General features: G+C 37.8%; 2 protein-coding genes and 1 long non-coding RNA gene across 15 annotated transcripts in view; 2 read left to right on the top strand and 1 right to left on the bottom strand.

Moving 5' to 3' along the window:
• Nucleotides 1-8,269, top strand: part of baz2a (bromodomain adjacent to zinc finger domain, 2A) — a 53,569-nt gene extending 45,300 nt beyond the window's left edge. For all 12 annotated transcript variants that reach the window (NM_001444057.1, NM_001444054.1, NM_001444051.1 and 9 more), the window contains 5 exon segments: nt 31-166; nt 2,218-2,364; nt 2,609-2,838; nt 4,192-4,335; nt 5,584-8,269. In NM_001444057.1, the coding sequence (NP_001430986.1) occupies nt 31-166; nt 2,218-2,364; nt 2,609-2,838; nt 4,192-4,335; nt 5,584-5,743 (817 nt within the window). In that variant the 3' untranslated portion in view covers nt 5,744-8,269.
• Nucleotides 8,270-16,803: 8,534 nt separating this feature from the next.
• LOC147838158 (uncharacterized) overlaps nt 16,804-21,292 on the bottom strand; it is a 27,094-nt gene continuing 22,605 nt past the window's right edge. The window contains exon 3 of one of the 2 annotated variants that reach the window (XR_015523158.1): nt 16,804-18,374. This is a non-coding gene — a long non-coding RNA (uncharacterized LOC147838158). The remainder of the gene's footprint in view (nt 18,375-21,292) is intronic. The other variant, XR_015523160.1, reaches the window with a different exon arrangement.
• Nucleotides 18,109-21,292, top strand: part of LOC101885864 (aquaporin-4) — a 14,460-nt gene continuing 11,276 nt past the window's right edge. Inside the window, exon 1 of the mRNA XM_087306554.1 lies at nt 18,109-18,469. Within this exon, the coding sequence (XP_087162680.1) occupies nt 18,455-18,469 (15 nt within the window). The 5' untranslated portion in view covers nt 18,109-18,454. The remainder of the gene's footprint in view (nt 18,470-21,292) is intronic.

The following is a 21,292-nucleotide window of genomic DNA, read 5'->3' as shown; positions in this document are numbered from 1 at the left end:
ATGTGTTTTTGTTTGTGTGTGTGTCTGTAGTTTGGAGAGTGAGATCACACCCAGGTTAAGGACGTGGCGTCAGGGTCTGGACCGCTGTCGCAGCTCGTCTCAGCTCTCTCTCTGTCTGCTGCAGCTGGAGAAGGCCATTGCCTGGGAGAGATCCATCATTAAAGTGGTCAGAGCAATCATACATTCACTCTGATTGACCCTCTCAGTAATTATTATACACATATATGACCGCTCTGTAAAATAACACATTCAGTACAGCACACAGAAAGATAAACGTCCATCAGCATATGGGATCAAATCCTGCCAAATGTTTCGCCCATTCGTCTGATTGGTAAGAGGAGCAACTGAAACTATATGAAACTCGAATTGTCTCTTTTGGGAACACAAGTGCAAAATGTGGAAACGAGCGAAGAGGAAAAGACCAACTGATTTAGTTTGCAATGGAATTCTTAATTCTAAACACATTTTCATTATTGATTCCCGCTCATTTTCTGTCTGTACGTTGCATCTTATTCGGCATTTAGTTTTCGCTTTTGCATGTTATAATTTTACACAAGTGTTTGACAAAACAAAACAAACTTAAATTTCCAGGCCCAGGCACAATACCAATTACCTTTAACAAAACGGTCAGCGAGTGATAAATTAACCAACCATAAAGATATAAATCAAGTAAATCACTTCTGAATATAAAAAAATCTATATTAATCAAATTTACCCACAAAAATATTAATAATAGTAATAATATTTCAAGGCCAAAATCATCACACATTAACAAACTTGTATAACTCAGATTTACACTTCTTTATATAGGAGATTTTCTGTTTGTGCACACTAAAGCAATCGTGAACTCAATGCTCTTTAAAATGGTTACTCTTAAGGCTGATTTATTACTTCTGCGTCAAGCACATGCGTATGCTACGGCGCAGCTTACATGCTGACACATAGCCCTGGAGCGATTGTTTACAAGTGTGGAGTACCGTGAAGGTGCTCCGGATGGAAAGTTTTGTTTTGTGTTTACCTCATGGTTAAAGTTGTTGCGTCTCCGCCGGTTCCTGCCTCAAAATGAGCGAATTTGAGCCACTTGTACATTCAGAAAGCGTTCAGAAAAAAAAACAGCAGCGAAGAAACTCGACACAGAGGAACATTTACACCTCACTGCCCATTAGCGTTTCTGAAGTGTTAATGCAGAGCAACAGAGACAGCGTGCAGAAGTATAAATGCACAGACATGAGCGTTGCATGCGCCGTGGGTTACGCCAGTCACTTGATGCAGAAGTATAAACTAGGCTTTAGGGTTGGGCTGATAGACTATGCTATCATCCATCGTCGATGGCCAATATACAACACAATGCTGAGCCTGCATCGCCGATCCTCCCCCGTCGCAAACCTGTTGGCAAAAAATACACACTTAGGCCCCGTTTACACTAAAACGTCTAAATGTTAAAATGCATTTTAGAACGAAAAGGATCCACATCCACACCGTGTTTTACTTAGCATTTCTGAACAGCCCTCTGTCTGCTGAAAATGCACATCATGTGACCACACACACACACACTGTCATGCGCTCCTCTGAGCTCGAGAGAGCAGTGCATGTCTGACAGTTTATCAAGGATGTACCGCTGGATCGCGTCTCACTTTAGTTGTTAAATGTGATATTTAATTAATCTTGTCTCTTTCTAACAACTCTTCGGTCTTTTGAAACGATCAGGTAACGTGTCACAGCATCAGTACACTACTTTAGTCTTTCACACTTGTACTTTTTAATTTTAGTGAAAACCTTAGACACTGTAGTTTGTGCACCCTTTTTACCGACCAAATATATATTTTTTTTAATTTACACTTATCATTATTCGATCCACAGTACATACATTTGGCAGCTATTTGATCCCATATCAGCATCAGGAGTTTGTTTACATGCAGACAGAGAACACAAATGTTTAAAGGATTTTTTGACACTTTGACTTGAGATGCATTTGAAGATCACCATAACCACAAGTATAGCACCTTACCACTATGGTAACATTTGTGTTTTGTTTTAAACAGAATCTTGAAGACATTCAATAACAAATAAAGCTGTCTTAATCTTTTCAGTCATATAAGAGCAAGTGTACTATGAAGACAAAATAAATGCCGAAATCAAACACTTGACGTTCTCAGATGGTGTGACTCAACCTTAAATGTTGTAAAGTGTGTAAAAACTATATGTGTGTGCCCTCAGACTTGTCAGGTGTGTCGTAAGGGTGATGATGATGAGTATCTGCTGTTGTGTGACGGCTGTGATCGTGGATGTCACATGTTCTGCCTGAGGCCGAAGGTCCTCCAGGTGCCAGATGGCGATTGGTTCTGTCCCAACTGCGTTGCTAAGGTAATGTAGATAAACTAAAAATGTGCATCTGTTTTTGTTTGAGAAACTCTTAAGTCTTAAAATAGTTTGTATTTAATAAAGTGTTCTATTGCATAACGTCTAATTCTTTAATTGTAGATTTTTATTTGGTATTGTTTGAAGGTCACGAGTGGCTCTGTAAGCATTTCACCGTGTATTAATCTGTGCATGACTCAGTATGTGACATCCAATTTGAATTTGATGTAACAAATCCGGATGTTTTCAGAAAACGGGTGAATCTCCAAGATCTCAGCGCTCGTCGCGCCAGAGGTCGAAGGTGCGCAAGCGGCGTCTGGGAGAGGACAGTTCGGATGAGGAGGAAGGCTTCAGACGGAGCATGACCACCCGACAGAAGGAGACTCCAGCTCCCTCAAGCAGCAGCAGCAGCACCAGCATCTCTCCCTCCAAACGCAGACGGATGACCACACGAAACCAGCCTGACCTCACATACTGCGAGTGAGTCCTCAGCCTGCAGACACATGCCACAATTAGATCACTACAATATTTTAGTTTTTTAGGATCTAACAATAAAACTAATAGAATAGTTTGTTCTAACAGCTGCTTTTTCAGTAACCTGTTGCTTTTGTTTATATCACAGGAGAAATTTATGGCTGTCACACACGGCTTTCTTTTTAACCATACTGTGACTTTATTGCTTGGCAAATGGATATAGATTTTGTAGCGGTATTTGGCTAATAAAGTGGGTTGGGTGCCAGGGGTTAAAAAAAACCCACTACAGTTTCTCAAATAATTCAATTAAATAAAAAATGGAGATGTTGTAGGTTTTTTGGGGATATAAACTTGGGTATCGTCTGCATAAAAATGAAAATGTATGCCAAAAGAATGAAATATATGACCTAGAGGTAAGATATAAATAATAAATAAAAGTAGAAGTGATTAGTAGGTGATGCTGAATTTGAAGAAGGTTGCTTGTTTTTTGCTTTTATTATTTGTGCCGTTATTAATTGGTTACATATAACTTTCATTTTCAAGTAAAAGTGTTTATTCATTTTAATAGTAAAAAATATGTTTTTTTGTATACATAAACACATACACAGTGATCAGCATATATGAGTACACCTCACAAATCTAAATATTTTTATAAGATGCTTTTGCACACATTAGTTAGTCAGTACTAAAGCCAGATCTGGAACTAATCTAACAAGATAACAAAAAAAAAGATAACGGTCCAAAACTTTGTACACACAAATGTGTTACAGAAAAAAAAAATAACTAGAAAACATCTAGAGAAATGTAGTTTAAATTTGTAGTTTGTCATTTATTTATTTTACTTGCAATATGTAGCTTGAATTTAAAAGTGTTATCTTTCTATTTTTAAAGATGTTCAGTGCCTAAAATGTTATTTTATTAAATAATAAATCAGTTTTGTTCAAATGCACCAACATATTTTAGCTATATTCACTGAGAAAAGGATAAAAATGTTTATTTTCAAAATGGGGTGTACTGAATTATGCTAAGCACTGTAAATAATTAATAATTTCCTATTATTCCTATCAAATAGTTGCATATTTAATGTTCAGTCAATATATTTTGAATACATTTTTCAATTTTACAAGTAATTAAAAAAAATCCATTATGTTTTCATTGATTATTACATTTATAATTTTTGGTAATATGTGGTCATATAATGACATATTTAAGTGGTCATTCAAACAAATTTCATTGTTCAAATGTTCTGTAAAATGAATCTAAAGATTGAAACATCTGTTGTCATGCTTCGAAGCTTCATCTGTGTCGATGATTAATGGCTGACGTGGAATAATTATCGGGCTCTTTGATGTGCTTTAGGATCATTCTGATGGAAATGGAGGCTCACTCAGACGCCTGGCCTTTCCTGGAGCCGGTCAATCCTCGCATGGTGCCGGGATACAGACGCATCATCAAAAACCCCATGGACTTCCTCACTATGAGGGAACGACTTCTGCAGGGAGGGTAAGCTGCTTCTCACTTCTCAAATGTGGAATTTACTGTGCTGGACAAAATTATTAGAGAATAAATCATCAAATAAAAGTTTAAGTAATGGAAATGAATGCAGACTGTACTGAAACGTACTGCTCAGTGGACATAGCCATAAAAAAAGATCATCATCTCACGCCACTATTTCAGCCTTCCAGAACAATGCATGTGCCTCTAAACCAGGGCTATTCAATTAGTGGCCCGTGGGCCGAACCCGGCCCCCGAGACGATTTGCTCTGGCCCTCCAAATAGTGTGACCAAGACATAAAAATAAATTTAGTTCAGTCGAAAAACGGACGCTATAGCTATGAAGTGACGTACGTCTGTTAAATACAGTATAAGCTGCAGAGGCTGCGCAGAGTGTGAGTCACCATAAGCGAGTGGTGTGGGCAGCCGAAAACATTTAGATATGTTTTGTAGGAAATGCCTTTTGTACAATGCACTGTAATCATTAATAGGGATGCAACGATTAGCTGATTTCACTATTAACTGCGCTTTAATTCGTCACTGTTAATGAATCGTAAAGGCTTCTCAAAGACGCATTTCTGTTGCACGGAAAAGTTGACAAGTTAAAGTGCCAAGTATGTACACCGAGGCTAATGCGCAATTGAATAGCCCTGCTCCAAACCAATTCATCAATAGGTCACGTTTACAAATTCAGATACTGGTTAGGACAGTAAGGAGCTTGGTTCACTACAAATTGGGAGTGTGTCACGAGAACGTCCTCATTGTACATCATCAAAACCATGAAATTATAAAACAACAGCAGAACTTCTACATTTCATAGATTCATTTTACTAAAGGTCTTTGCACACTGAAGTTTGACATTTTTGTATGTGTTTTTTTTTTTTTTGTATTCATATTTGAAAAATTTGTCGCATACACAAACTTTGGACTCTGAGTTGTGTTTTGGTTGTACGATTATAGGCTGAAGAATACCAATGGTATTCCGCGTGCAATGTAAATTTAAGCTTTATATTAGCTAAGTATTCAAATAATTGAATGTTGAATGTTGTTATCACCTGCATTCATACATAATCATTGTAATAATTTGTCTAACATATATTTCGTTTACATTGCACTAAAAGCCATGCACAACTCTAAATTGCTCCGGTTAGCGTGCATATTGGCATATGTTTTCAATTAGCATCAGTATGAATGTTCGCTAGTACTCGTTAACCCGATGAAAGAGTTAATTCACCTGTGTGTGTGTGTGTGTCTCAGGTACTGCAGCTGCGAGGAGTTTGCGGCCGACGCTCAGCTGGTCTTCAATAACTGCGAGCTTTTCAACGAGGACACGTCTGAGGTGGGCCAGGCCGGACACGCCATGCGCCGCTTCTTCGAGAGCCGCTGGGCGGAGTTTTACGACAACAAAGACAAATAGAAACGCTGGCCTCTGCTGTACGGGAGGACCCATTGGAAAGCCACGCCCCCTCGATGCTCATTACTACTAAAACAAACTCTGTGGAGAGCCTCTGTATGCATACACCTGTAGATATATGTATAGATCTGTTCTGTTCATTTTACAAGTATCTGTTTGGGTTGTTTCTTTATCACCTGGTGTTACGGCGTACAAACTTCTGCTCTTTAATTCAGTTCATCCGTCGCTCCTTTGGGGTACTTCTTCAGGACTTGATCGGGTCACACTTGATGTCACGTGTCGCGGACACACTACTCTTTCAGGATGTTTCAAGCATTTTACTCAAAGCCTTCTGCTCCGTAATGTATAGGTCACGGACCGCCTGTGTTCCCTTGATTTAAAAATGTAACGTAACCGTGCTTTCGAGACTAGAAGCAATTTCCTCAGTATATTTTTTATTATATGCTATATATACACACAGTTAAAGACAGAAAAAAATAGATGGGATTATTTAATAGCAATAGACTGTAGTGAAACTGTACAGACCACGTCGTAGAGAGATGTATAGGTGACTCATGAAATGGCCAGTAAACCTTCTATATCACGAGTAACTCATCACGTCTTTTGCTTGTAGAATATTGGTCTCATCAGCTGGAGGATTGCCATTGTTTACTAGGCTTTTCCTTTCCGTCATCTTCCCGAAAACCCAGAAAATCAGTGTTTGTTCATGATGAAATCTGTGGAAGCTGGTTCTGATGTGGAAGAGAACAAGATTAGAAGGTAATTGAACCATTTTACCATGCAAGTGTGTTTCTGAAAGCTGAGAGGTTGAGAGTTTCACGTTTAAATCTATTTTCTTTTATTTAATTGTATTTGAAGAGTTCAGAGGCAAAAGCATCTAAATGCCATCAGAAATAGTGTTTTAAAATGAGCATTTTCTGTGTGTAGGTTCAGGTTTTTCACTTTTTGTGATGAAAATGTTATTTTTACTGGGTCTTAGGTAAAATAGCAGCATAAAAACAACAAAAATGCTAATTTTACGTGAATTTCAGATGGAATTTCGAGGTTTTTACGTCTGAAATCTTGATTTTTGGATTTTTCTTGCTATCATGACACACAATTTTAACCTGCTTGAGTTTATATTGCACAATTTTGACTGAAAAGTTAACTTTTGCTTGCAATTTAAACTATTTTTTTGCAATTACAGTTTTATAGACTCTCCCGTTTGACGTCATTGAAAGATTTTTGACTATTTCAGAGTTTCCAGTTGACTTGTAAATTGAGATTTTTCTTGCACAATAGCTAAATCTTTGTTGTTGTTTTCTCTGAATTGTGATTCGTTCTTGCAGTTGAGTTTATAGGCTTCTAAGATGCCTAAATTTGTAAGTTTAACATTGCAATTCCTGAAAATAAAAGTCTGAATCATACAAACATACAATTCCGAGAGTAAAAACCACTTGATAATTCGCAATTGCCTTTTAAATGCTTTTCTTTGCCATATCCGAATCGATTCCACAGAGATCTGACGTAACGCCAACAACAGGATTGTTTTAACTTTTGCAACAGAAGGCCGGTTTTAACTTTCTTGTTTTTAAGCTCTGCTAGCTTAGATGGCCGTCTTCAAAGCTTTCGCTTGGTGTATGACTGTTGTCTGTGGGGGAAACTAAACTTTAGACCGTATTGATATTAAAATGCAAAGGGTATATTCGTTTTATGGCGGTGTAGGTTTGTTTAGCGACACTTATTCACTGGAACAATATCTTCGCTGTCTCTTCAGTACGATTAATCAGGTTTGCTCTTGGTTTTCATGACATGGCTTTCTGAAACCCTTACATCCTCAAATGTTTCTGTGTTTTAATGAATACGTTTGTGTTTGAACCTGGACCAATTCTCTCAAAAGGACTTTATTTTTACACTTGTATGCTTCGTCTAATAAAAATGCCTTTCATCATTACTAGTTTAACGGAGAAATCTGAACATTTGTATCATCGTTCCCCTTTACATGTTCGCAGTTGTTTTTCGATCAACAGCAGGATCCTATAGCACTGAGTAGAGGAGCACACATTCATTCACGTTCATGTTTCCATACACAGTAAGTAGTGTCATTCACTCTGTTCCTCGTCAATCTAAAGGGACATATTTGCTTTATTTTTTTTTGTTCAGAAAGAAAACCTGAAGACAGTACTAGAACATTCAACCAAATGTGGTGTTTAGTGAATTTTTAATAATGTACAGTTTTTGTGACTTTAAATTTGTTCCTTTCTATATTTTTAGGACCAATATATCGTTTTTAAGAGGCGACATTAAATGACCATGTTGTTTCAAGGTAATGTAACACACGTGCATCTGTAGAATGTACTGTAAGCGGAAATAAAACCACATCTAGTAGACGAAAACCTGGCCTCTTTAATGATCATCATCAACTGTTCTGTGTATTTAATATGACACCAGCATGTGCTAAACATATCAGCACGGCTACAGATGTTCAACAACTGATGAATAAAAGGCTTGGTATCAATTCAATTAAATAAAAGCTAAAAAAAGCCTTGAGAGTTTTCTGGGTTTTTTTTTTTTATAAGAGCATTTTGAAATGCTACTCCTGTTGACGACATAAAAATGACATATAAAGCATTGCCATTAATAACATGGGAAGATGTTGGCCACTTAAAGAGAATGTTAAAAGCAACCTTAAAACCAAAACAATATGAAATGATTTTTAGCCGGCAGCTAGCTCTCTGCAACTCTCACATGGTCACCCACTGAAGCTAAGCAGGGTTGCGCCCGGTCGGTACCTGGATGGGAGACCATATGGGAAAGCTAGGTTGCTGCCTGAAGTGGTGTTAGTGAGACCAGCAGGTTGAGACCAACCTGCTGTCTATGTGGGTCTTAATGATAGCGAACTGAAGAGCTGTGTTATCTAAAAGAAAAAGAGCATGTGCTCTGCACAGATTGAGCCCTACCTGTGGACACTCCTGCACCTAAATAAGCCGCGCAATCATATAAGGGGCCGTGTACTTCTGAGTCTTCTAATGAGGCGGATCAGAACAGAACAGAAAATATTCCTTTAAAAATAATCGAAATAAAATTGTAAGTTGTCCTCAAACAGAGTACTAATAATAAAAACATGCGCTTCATGACCACTCTGATATTCTGAGAGGGGACTATTTTAAAGGGCACCTATGGTGAAAAAACTTTTCAAGCTGTTTGGGCAGACATATGTGTAGGTATAGTGGGTCACCAACCCTGTTCCTGGAGAGCTACCTTCCTGCAGAATTCAGTCCCAACCCTGATCAAACACACCTGAACCAATTAATAGTACCTAAAGCAGCACTTGATAATTGCAAACAGGTGTGTTTGGTCAGGGTTGCAACTAAAATCAGCAGGAAGGTAGCTCTCCAGGAACAGGGTTGGTGACCCCTGGTATAGACCGTTATGTTATGGGTGATATAAACGCACTCATTCCTTTTTTTTTTTTTCTCTCAATTTAACAGCGTAAAAACAGACCAACTGGAGCGGTTTTGAGACCGACCGCAACTTAACGTAGGAGTGCGGTCCCCCTGCCCACCAAATAACAAAATACAAAACAGTGAGGTACTGTGATAATACCACAAACCTAATCAAACACCTACATTTAAATCACAAGACAGAATATGACTACGTTAGGACTAGGCGATCAGAAGAGGAAAGGAGAGGCACAGGTGCTACTAGGGCAAGACAAACATCACTTTCAGAGTCCTTAGCAGGCAGGCACTATCCAGGTACAGAGGGAGAAAATGTGGCGATGTGGCTGTATTTTGGGGTCTTGGATTTTTGTGACAATGATAAAATAAAAGAAAAAGGGGAAAATCTTCGTAGGGACCGGATTAACATGTCACTATTGTTTTATTGTTTTATGTTCAGATGTTCAGGCAGATGTTTTAAGATATACGTGCTCAGATGCTGTCAATAAAGATGTGAGTTTTTTTTTTGTATGATAATTCATTCACACTTTACAATAAGGTTCATTAATGATAGGTAATGCATTTACTAACATGAACAAACAATGAATAATACATTTACTACAGTATTTATTAGGGATGTAACGGTATCAGAATTTCACGGTACGGTAATACCACGGTATGAATGTCACGGTACGGTATTTATTGAATCATTTACAGGAAAAAACAAAACTTATGAAAATACTCCAAAAAAGTGCCAAAAGTGTCAACGACATACAAATTAGCCATCTATCTGTAAGCTTTGAAACAGGAACTTCAATTTTAATAACAAAAAATTATTAAACCATGTAAAAAAATACATTTTCAATTTAGTATTGTTGAAAACTCATCACATTCAACATTTAATCACTCACTCACTTAGATAGAGATGGGTTTAAAGGAAAATTATCATATAAATATAATCTGGTAAAAGCTGGTATCTCTGGGTATTTACAATGTCCCCTGCAACAGAAAAAAAAACCTCTCATTTGGGACTGAGGTTTCTGGGACAGAGAGATATGACTTGGCCCAGGTTGACAGCAGTGGGTAACGTTGTGCATTGTCTTTCCCCCACTAGAGGGGACAAGCCATAAGTAAGATAGAGGTCTCTTTGCGGTACAAGTCAATGTCTGCATCAATCTGAACAGTGTGCTGTGTTTCTGCAGTCCCCATGACTTTTTTTTACGACTGTATTCCCCAACTTGCAGGCACGTGCACACATAGGGCTCAACCTGTGCAGTGCACATGTCCTTTTTAGTCTTGGATAGAAAGTGCCCTTCCAAAATGATCAAAAGTGCCCCCGCGACGCGACACATCCTCCCTTGCCCTTCAGTAGGCGCGCGACAACACGCTCTTGAGTATGCGCGCTCAACCCCCCCTCCTCGCTTTACATTACGCGCTCGACAACACAGCTGATCAGAACGCGCGCGACAACACAGCTATTCAATACGCGCGCGGCAACAACACCCGCTTAGGTTCGATCATTTACAGCTCTTTTTTTATCCCCGCTTCTAGCAGCACACTCCATTTCCGCATTACTGGATCTGTAGCGACATCAGACCGCAAGGCATGATGGCCAAGCCTGGGCTGATGGGAATTGTAGTTTCCGGTACCTCCCGTTCGCTTCATTCGCCTGAGGAAATTTTCTCAGAAGACCTATAGTTTTACCGAGTCATACGACCACGGTAATATCGAAAAAAATTAATATTGCGGTATGACGGTATTTACAATACTGTTACATCCCTAGTATTTATTCATGTTAATAAACGTTAGTTAATGAAAATACAGTAGTTCATTGTTAGTTCATGTTAACTCATGGTGCATTAACTAATGTTAACAAGCATGGACTTGGATGTTAATAATGCATTAGTAAATGTTCAATTATGATTAATAAATGCTGTACATGTGTTGTTCTTGATTAGTAAATGCATTAACTAATGAACCTTATTGTAAAGTGTTACCGATAATTCATCAATAAACAAGAATGACCCGTAATATGTCTCGTGTTCATTATGAAGTGACTTTGTATTACACTACTTGTTACTTTAATTTCCCAAGGTCATTTTTGGACAAAGTATCGGTATCTGATCGGTATTGCCGATACTCGCCTTTTTTTTACTCTGTATCGGATAGGAAACCAGTGGTATCGCACATCAATAGTCTTAAGCACCCAAGGGCGGAGATTGAGGCATGCTGACAGGCACATGGGAACGGTGGGCAGGACTTGCTTTAAAGGCCCAGTACACAAAAGCTATAAAATAGAAACTACTAAAAGCTATAATAAAATATCTGATGGGTGTTTTGAGCTGTAACCTGAGGGTAACCTATGTGCCCTGTAAAGTTGGAGTCATGAAATCACTATTGTTTAAACGGTAGTCCTTGAGAGAATGGTGATGCTGAGTGTGATGTGGTTGTGGCTCTTAGTGATGCTTGTGTTGTGTTGGTTTGGGGAATCTGCCGCAGCAGGTGTCTGTGTTTGTGTCCTCCGGCTCCCTGTAGTGTGGTGTCTGCAGCACATGCTTCGCTCGGCCTGCTGTCTGTCCCAGCTGGAGAACAGTTTTGCAAACTGAGATTGATAAGACCCTGCTTGGTTTCTAAATATCATGACAATCCTTGATATACGAGCTAATACCCTGAGAACTTTTGGTGAGGGTCCTGAAAGTACGTAATAGCACATTCGCGTATTCACATTTTACTAATCACAAACGTACTTTAAGGGAAAAATTACTTGTTTTCATGTTGACTGGACAAATAGCTTGATATAAGAGCTGGGGTCCGTTCTTCATACCTCACTTAAATGATCTAAGATGATTTGGCAGATCCTGGATCTGTTAATCTTGATAACTGATCTCTGGCTAATTTGGTTCTTCAAACAAGTTTACGAATCAGATTAAAATGTCTGGATGAACTGATCTGAGATCGCTGCGTGTGTTGTAAAGGCCAGATCTATTAATCCTCAAAATCATGATCAGCAATGCAACGATTGGCTGACGGCACAGCAGCGTGATGACATCATCTGATTAATATTCAATTATCCATGAGCAAAATTACTTAAAATTCATAGTAAACGGTTTGTTAAATATGACACGCAATAACTTTCCACATTTGTTGTGGGCTTCAGCCTTTACACTTTTATGTGTCGAGTATTTGGCAATTTATTTAGTTTTACAGTTACAGCAGATTTTCTTTACTATAGTAGCCATAGTAGTGTTACAGTAGCCAGTTTCTTAATAATAATAATAATAATAAGAAGAAGAAGAATGAGAATAACTGGATGTTTACAAAAGCATTTTAATATTGGTGAAAGTGTCTACAACTTTTGTGAAGCATCAGTCACCATCATATAAACTGTCAAAACTTGTTCATGACTGCATATCAAGTTGCATATTGTGCATGGCTATTACACACAAATTGTACTAAAGGGATCTAAAAAGTTCATATCAATAAATGTTCTTTTCGAACCACCAGGTGGTCTTTTGTTTTTTAAATCTCTCAAATTAGGCTAACATAATCTCCTTCTGCATATCAGTTCAATTATGTGCTGTGGGCTATTGACCAGTACACCCTGTATACAGTGTACACACTGCAGGTCTACAGTTCTGATGTGTAATGAATTGCATGTTTTAAATGACAGTGAGACATGGGTGCGTCCGAAACTGCCTACTACTCAGTAGGTACTGCATTTGAATTTAAACGTACTACTCGGCCGTTAGAAAAGTACGTTCTACACAGTATGAATGTGAAAAGTATAAATGGAATTCGGACGTACTACATCCGCCATTTTGTCATGGTCACGTGACCTACCCGCGTCAGTTGCGTCGCTTTACTTCCATTCATGAATTCGCTCGCGGGGCATCATGGGATAGTGCAGCATGCATGGGAAGCGCACTCCGGAATCTCACCGGAAGTAGTAAGTCATCCGGGAACTTCTCGCATACTGATTTTCGAATTCTATGAATTCGGACATATTACTCGGCTCGCATACTGATTTTAGCATACTATATAGTATGGAAGTATGCGGTTTCGGACGTAGCCATGCTATATTTAGTTTTTTATTTTAAAATATACATTATAACCCAGTACAACGTAAATTAATATGTATTAATGGCTTATTGGCAGAGTATAGCCTTTAAGCTTAAATAGTCCAAGCAGGTTTTTTTATTAGCTAATATTGAAACGAATTACAAACTAGACACCTTTTGATTTTATTTTGTTCCGTATATTTTTATCAAATTAAAAATGCCATTAATTGTATTTTGGTTTTAATTTTATTAGAAATTTAATCGCCAGGCAACACTTCTTCTACATAACATTGGCGCTCATTGCATTTTTACAGATATCCTACTGATAAGCTGAAAGACGTCACCTGTTAATTTCGGTGCTGTTTTTTGATATTTTGCATGGGCTTCAGCTGGTACCGGCCTCAGTTTCGCGACTTGACGTTTATGTGGCGTCTACTTATCCATGTCTGGATGACAGCAAGAGTAAGATGAGATGAGGCCTCAGATTCAATGTGTGGCTGCACTTCAGGGGCGTTGCTAGGGTCAAAAGGGATAAGGGGCTTAGCTATCTAGATATCTATATCATATCTAGAAAGCAAGTACAATTTACGTTTTTTTTTCTGACTAATTTGCATGTATTTGCATTAATATGATGCACATTTTATTGATTACCTACAGTTATTTTATTTCACCAAAACTACACACTTTATACTGTGAAAACAAATATTAAGCTTCATCAGTAGTTAGAACTATTTAGTTTCGCGAAACAGTTGTAACCTATTCCAAAAGATCAGGGGCTTCAGGAAACTCGCTATAAGTAGTCTAGCAAAAGTCACTCCCTTATCTTCGTTTTCCAAAGAAACCCCCCATCCACCCCTTCTCCCCCTTTCCTCTTTTACCACATGGAGCTCTCGAGAATCACCTGATCTCGTACTCCCCTTACATCACAGGTGTCAAACTCAGTTCCAAAAGGGCCGCAGCTCTGCACAGTTTAATTCCAACCCTAATTAAACACACCTGATCAAACTAATTGAGTCCTTCATGCTTGTTTGAAACCTACAGGTAAGTGTGTTGGAGCAGGGTTGGAACTAAACTGTGCAGGGCTTCGGCCCTCCAGGAATTGAGTTTGACACCCCTGCCTTACATGTTCTATTGACCAGGCGGGAGCCCTGAGCTCAATTTTCTCCGAGCTCAGGGTTCCCTCCTGGGACTGCATGCCAAACCTGCTAATAGCATCAAGCAATATTTAAGTGTGAACTCTTGAAGCAATATTTAAACGAGGAGCACAACTGACGTTCTCTGTGCTGGACTTTAGACTTGCTTTGATCTGGTCTATTGTGCAGTCTATTATAGTTCCTCAAAATAGCAATGCGCCTTAACACACCTCCTTTTTCAGACCAGAACATCTAGGGGCGCACATATGAGTGTGGTGTAAAACGTCAAAATGACCCCAGCTGAAAAGCTGCATTGCGCTGGGTGTGTGAAAGGGCCCAATGTGTTTTCAGTAATTTGATAGCAGGTGGTTGAGAAGATTGTTGCTTTTTTTTTTTAATGGGTTTAAAAGAGCAACTTAGTTTTAACTTTACTGTTGCTCAGCCTGTTTTATCCAGCTCTGTCCTGCTCTTTTCTAGTAATCCTGAGCTGGCAGTTTGATGCTGTGTGATGCACTGTGTGCAGTTCCGGCTGTGTGTGTTTGTATATATATGTGTACTGTTGATGTCAGCATTCTGAGTGTAAAAAAAAAAAAGAAAAAAAAAAAGAAGTTGCACAGGCGAGTTTCACTGTCAAGTTGACCTCCCCTCTCTGGCCTATACTGGATTTAGACTGACAAAAGAGAGGATCAGAGCTCCACAAACCACCAGCATAGAGTGGATTACAGACTGACACACACACACTCACACTCACTCTCTCTGCTCTCTGACCTCTCAAAGTCATTGCTGACCTTGATCTAGTCAGAGATGTTGAACTCTCAATCTGATCACTGGGTAAAATCTCGAATTCTGAAATATTCATTCATTCATTTTCTTTTCGGCTTAGACCCTTTATTAATCCGGGGTCGCCACAGCGGAATCAACGCCAACTTATCCAGCATGTGTTTTACGCAGCGGCTGCCCTTTCAGCTGCAACCTATCACTGGGGAACATCCATACACACTCATTCAAACACATATACTTCGGACAATTTAGCCGACCCAATTCACCTGTACCGCATGTCTTTGGACTGTGGGGAAACCGCAGCACCCGGAGGAAACCCATGGAAACACGAGGAGAACATGCAAACTCCACACAGAAATGCCAACTGACCCAGCCGAGGCTCGAACCAGCGACCTTCTTGCTATGAGGCGAACGTGATACCCACTGCGCCACCATGCTGCCCTATAGTGAAATATTAGTAACGTTACTTCCATTTTGAAGTATTTAGTAGGACTATTGTCGTAGAAGTGATTATTGCAAAATACATTTGGTTTAAATAACTATTGCTGAAATCAAATCAGACTGTTAACGAAAAAAAACTTTTTAGCTCTTTTAAAGATCCAAAAGAGAGGTAACATGACAGCAAGTTCAGGAGCCGGAGCCAAGCTGATGTTTAGGCAAAATAAATTATCATGCATCCTTGTCTTTATCTCAGAAATATGGTCAGAAATGTAACAAATATCAGTGTATTCACAAGATTATGAGGGAATGTAAATGTGGGTATCAGTCTAGAAATGTCTAAGCAAAGCAAAGCAAAGCAATGCTCAAGTGATGACAAACTAGTATGAAAAAGTAAAGGGCCTAAAACAGAGCCCTGAGGGACACCAGCAGGTATACAATCCTTTTTAGCCCTTCAATGCACTTTTAAGACTTTTAATGATCTTTTTACAAACAAGGCTGTTTGATACCAGATTTTAAGAAAGCTTGAAAGGATTCTGTACAGACTATATTGGATTTGGTGGTATGTCGCACCGCAGAAGTGCAAGTCATTATTTTATTATTTATTTTATATTGTTTTTGACAAAACCAGACAGAAAATAAACAACTACATCTAAATTAAAAATTTTATGCGAAAATCTGGATTGTTAAAACCTTACAAAACAATTTAAAAAAAGCAGTTCACAAATTCTAGTCTTAAAGTGTCTAGTCTTACCCCTGTTATCATGATGAAATAATTGTGTGAAAACTGTATTGGTCATGGTTCATATATACAGTTAAAGTCAGAATTATAAGCCCCCCTGTTCATTTTATCCCCCAATTTCTGTTAAATGGAGAGATGTTTTTCAACACATTTTTAAACATAATAGTTTTAATAACTCATGTCTAATAACGGATCCATGATGACAGTAAATAATATTTGACTAGATATTTTTCAAGACACTTCTATACAGCTTAAAGTGACTAGGTTAACTAGGCAGGATAGGATAATTAGGCAAGTTATTATGCAATGATGGTTTGTTCTGTAGACTATAGAAATAATATATACAGCTTTAAGGGGCTAATAATTTTGACCTTAAAATGGTGCTTAAAAATTTAAAGACTGCTTTTATGCTATCCAAAATAAGACTTACTCAAGACGAAAAAATATTATTAGAGATACTATGAAAATTTCCTTGCTCTGTTAAACATCATTTGGGAAATATTTAAAAAAAAAGAGAAAAAATTCAAAGGAGGGATGATAATTCTGGCTTCAACTGTATATATATATATATATATATATATATATATATATATATATATATAGTCTTGTCGTTGATTCCAAAAGAGCAACAAATAATAACTTGACTTTTAGTTGATCATTTGAAAAAATGGCAGAAGGTCGTTTTTTTCTGATGAATAATCTGTTGAACTGCATCCCAATCATCACAGACACTCTAGAAGACCTATTGTAACCCACATGGATCCAAGATTTTTACAGAAATCAGTCAAGTTTGGTGAAGGAAAAATCATGGTTTGAGGTTACATATTGAGTATGGGTGCATGTGAAAGATCTACAGAGTGAATGGCAACATCAACAGTCTGAGGGATCAAGCATTTTTGCTGCCCATTACATTACAAACCCACAGGAGAGGGCAAATTCTTCAGCAGTATAGCGCTCCTTCACATACTTCAGCCTCCACATCAAAGTTCCTGAAAGCAAAGAAGGTCAAGGTGCTCCAGGATTGGCCAGCCCAGTCACAAGACATGAACATTATTGAGCAAAACTGGGGTAAGATGGAGGAGAAATTAAATGAACTCTGAGTCCTGCAAGAACATCAAGTTCTTTGCCTTTCATAATTTAATAATTAAGAATCAAGGTATGATCATATTTTATTTTGGCAAAAATAAGCGTAATCTAGAGGCCTTTGCCTTTATATGAGCCACTTCTGATACCAAATGATCAACTAGAAGTCAAGTTATTACTTGTTGTAGTTAAAATTTTGATGGGCGACAAGACTTTGGCCAGGTAGTGTATATATACAGTATATATTTTTCTTTTTATTAGGGAACCTGATTAAATGCAAAACTCTTTAGCATTCTTTGAAGATGTGGATTAGTCCTATTTATGAAAAAAAAGTATGTTTATCATATTTGTCTAAAAATGAAGCACATTTGAGTAAAGCTGATACTGAATTGTGCTAAACTTACCATGCATTGGAGCAAAGGAACTAAAGGCCAGCAGAAGGTCCTGACTGTGTGTTTAGCTCATCTGAAACAGGCCACTTTAAAGAGCGCCTGCGACATCATAATAGCCGTCATGGCAACTGAATCAGGCTGTAGCCATGGCGATGACCACAGCACTTCAGAAGGAGGATGATGAAAGGAGGAACACGCTGGATAATATATGTGCGCACTTGTGTTTTCGGTGCTTTATAATTAAAGCATGTCGGCACCCAAACCCAACAGTGGCACATAATAAAGCTTTAATTATATCCTAAAAACCATACCAGCCAACACTTAGATCCTCAAAGTGACTGTGAGGAGCAGCTGAAATGAGCAACCTGTTAGCATGTAGCGGAGACTTGTTGTTGTTGTTGTACCGAACTGAAGCTGATGTTGATCATCATGCTGTGCTGAAATCTCATGGCTGATGGTGCTGGAGGTTTGATTGAGCTGGAGAAGGGGAGGAGAGATCCCTTTGTGCCCGGGCCTCCTGCCGTCTCCTCCACTGGAATTAATTAGCCTCTTTCTGAAAGGAGATACCTTTCTAATTTCAGCCCATGTCCTGAAACACACACAAACACAACACACACACATTAACATCAGCATAGACCAACTGACGGATTATAAACCATCACATTTGGAATGGCAATAAAAGAGGTAAGAACTAACATGGCAGGCAAAGTTTTGATTCATTCTATCTATCTATCTATCTATCTATCTATCTATCTATCTATCTATCTATCTATCTATCTATCTATCTATCTATCTATCTATCTATCTATCTATCTATCTATCTATCTATCTATCTATCTATCTATCTATCTATCTATCTATCTATCTACTTCACAAAATGTGAAGTAAATTATGCAACTCTAATATTTTAAATGCGGTTATAAGGCATGACAGTTTTAAAATATACTATAATAATTCATATGATTTTTTTTGTAGAGACTTTTTTTTGTCAAAAACTGTGTGGTTTGAATTGTGCTATACGAATACATTTTAATTAATCTCATTTAATTAATCCAGTCTTGATAACCCATATATAGATTTTTTTTTAACAATAGCTCTCAGAAATGCACTTGCAATGAATACCAAATATTCAAGCAAAATTCAATCTTTGAACCTCCTGCATTTCACTTCCATTAGATTTTGATTGAAGACATGAAGACATTAAAATCTGCTGTAACAATTAATATGATATTCTGAGGAGAATTCATTTCATTTTTAACTGTTGTTAGTGGTTGTAGTGTTTTTTAGCTGCTAGAAATTTAGTAAAAGATTGTTTCAACATATTTAGATGACTCTTACTTGCTTTGAGTTGAGAAACAGTTTGACGTTTCGTTTCTCCCCTTACTTGACCTAATTGTAATGTCCAATAAGAAGTGGGGGTTTTCAAGCATCAAAAAATGTAAACGTGTAATACAGCTTTAATTATTTTTCATACTTTACAATGTGTCCTGTTAATTGTTTTCTTAGCAAAGTGTATTGAATTAAAGCTTTCTCTAAACAACTGTAACTTTCTGTAGTGCGTAGGGTTTGATGTTTTGGTGTGTTATGTTTTACTGACTACTTTTTTCATTAGGGAACCTGATTAAATGCAAAACTCTTTAGCATTCTTTGAAGATGTGGATTATTCATATTTATAAAACAAGCTGTATGTTTATCATATTTGTCTCAAAATAAAGCACATTTAAACTGCAGTGGAGCACAGGAATGACTAGTGTTAGTGTGACAATTTATGACAAGAAAAATCTTGTCAGGCATGTTTAGATCAAGAATTTTAAGACATATTATAAGATTTTAACAAATAAAAATAACTGTGCAGCCCCAAAATGCGAATTAATCCATTTTAAATTTGTCAGCGATGAGTTTTTAATCCTTTAATAAGATACAACAAATTTAGTATGATCACCTACTGTATGTATTGATTAAAGTTGTTTGAAATTTACCTCCATTAAATGCCAAATATTCCATCATTAAATCTTTGAAGCACCTGCATTTTCATTAAATTTCACTGTTGTCACAGATATTAAGCAATAATTAATCATTCATTCATTCATTTTCTTGTTGGCTTTGTCCCTTTATTAATTCGGGGTCGCCACAGCGGAATGAACCGCCAACTTATCCAGGAGGTTTTTACGCAGTGGATGCCCTTCCAGCCGCAACCCATCTCTGGGAAACATCCATACACACACTCATATGGACTATTTAGCCTACCCAATTCACCTGTACTGCATGTCTTTGGACTGTGGGGGAAACCGGAGCACCCGGAGGAAACCCACGTGAATGCAGGGAGAACATGCAAACTCCAATTCATTCTTCCATGGCGGGGCGCCACAACAAGACTACATTACAGCTTTACATTCAGGCAAATTATTATTATTTTTTTAAAATAGCGGTAGTAATAGTAATCTCACAAAAATGTACTAAAAGGTAAGTGAATTATAACAGCAAGAACTTTTCTGTAATCATAGAAGTGCTGTGCGTTATTTGTTTAACCCTTTAAGGTTACGAGTTGACTGACAGGTGTGTGATGCATGAGGCCAGCAAACACGACGTACTGTAGCTTTCAGTTAAGATGAACCCAGTTTCCATTATTATACTTATAAAGGTCTATGGCTCTGCATACAACGACTTCCTGGAGTTTATAGCCGTTTCACTTTACTTCAGGACGCATTAATCCTGCTCTGTAGGTCTATTGAAGACACTCATGAATATTCCCAGTAAATCTAGTAAATGTCAGAGACATACTCGTTTCATAAATGCACTAAATCACACTTCAGCAGTGTTTATTTGAGAGCGCACAAGCAAAGAGATTCACATGCTCGTACATGAATGCGATCCCGACCTGTAATACTGCGCTCATGACATTTGTCACTGAAGTAACGCCATAGGTAGTTGGTAGAACTGTGTAAAAGGTCTGCCGCCATAGCTGGAAAAAATCCTAGAGGAAACACTGCAATAAGTCCTGTATATGGTCTTTAAAATGAAATAACATAAACAAAGGAGGCTGAGAAAAATTTTCATTTTAGATGGAAAGTTCAGATGGCACTTAGAAGTTTTTTGCATCTGAACTCTTCATATGTTTTTGCTAGCTATTAATACTAGGTCTGTCACAATAATCGATATATTGCACAACACATGGACATGACCTTAATCATTTTTGGGGATGCAATATATATTGCCCATACATGAAAACCAACATTTTACTGCTGATTGTGCAACATCTCTATCTCTATTGGGGCTGTCAGTGTCATTGTGGTTAAAAACATTATGGGATTTACAATAAATTACTCTAGGATATTTTTATGTGGGTGCCTGACAACTAAAAATAGATCTGCTAGCAGAGGTCGCAGCCGCTGTTTCTTTTTACCTTGCACTTTTTGTTAACATTTATTATTATTATTATTATTTATTTGGGATATGCATTTTCACATTCTGATTCCAATGCCTAATTATTGAACTGTTATAATGACT

Source organism: Danio rerio, chromosome 23 (assembly GCF_052040795.2).
Source record: "Danio rerio strain M-AB ecotype USA chromosome 23, GRCz13ab, whole genome shotgun sequence".
Lineage (NCBI taxonomy): Eukaryota > Metazoa > Chordata > Actinopteri > Cypriniformes > Danionidae > Danio > Danio rerio.
The sequence above is the reverse complement of the archived record's forward strand: the minus strand, read 5'-3'. Positions and strand labels throughout refer to the sequence as shown.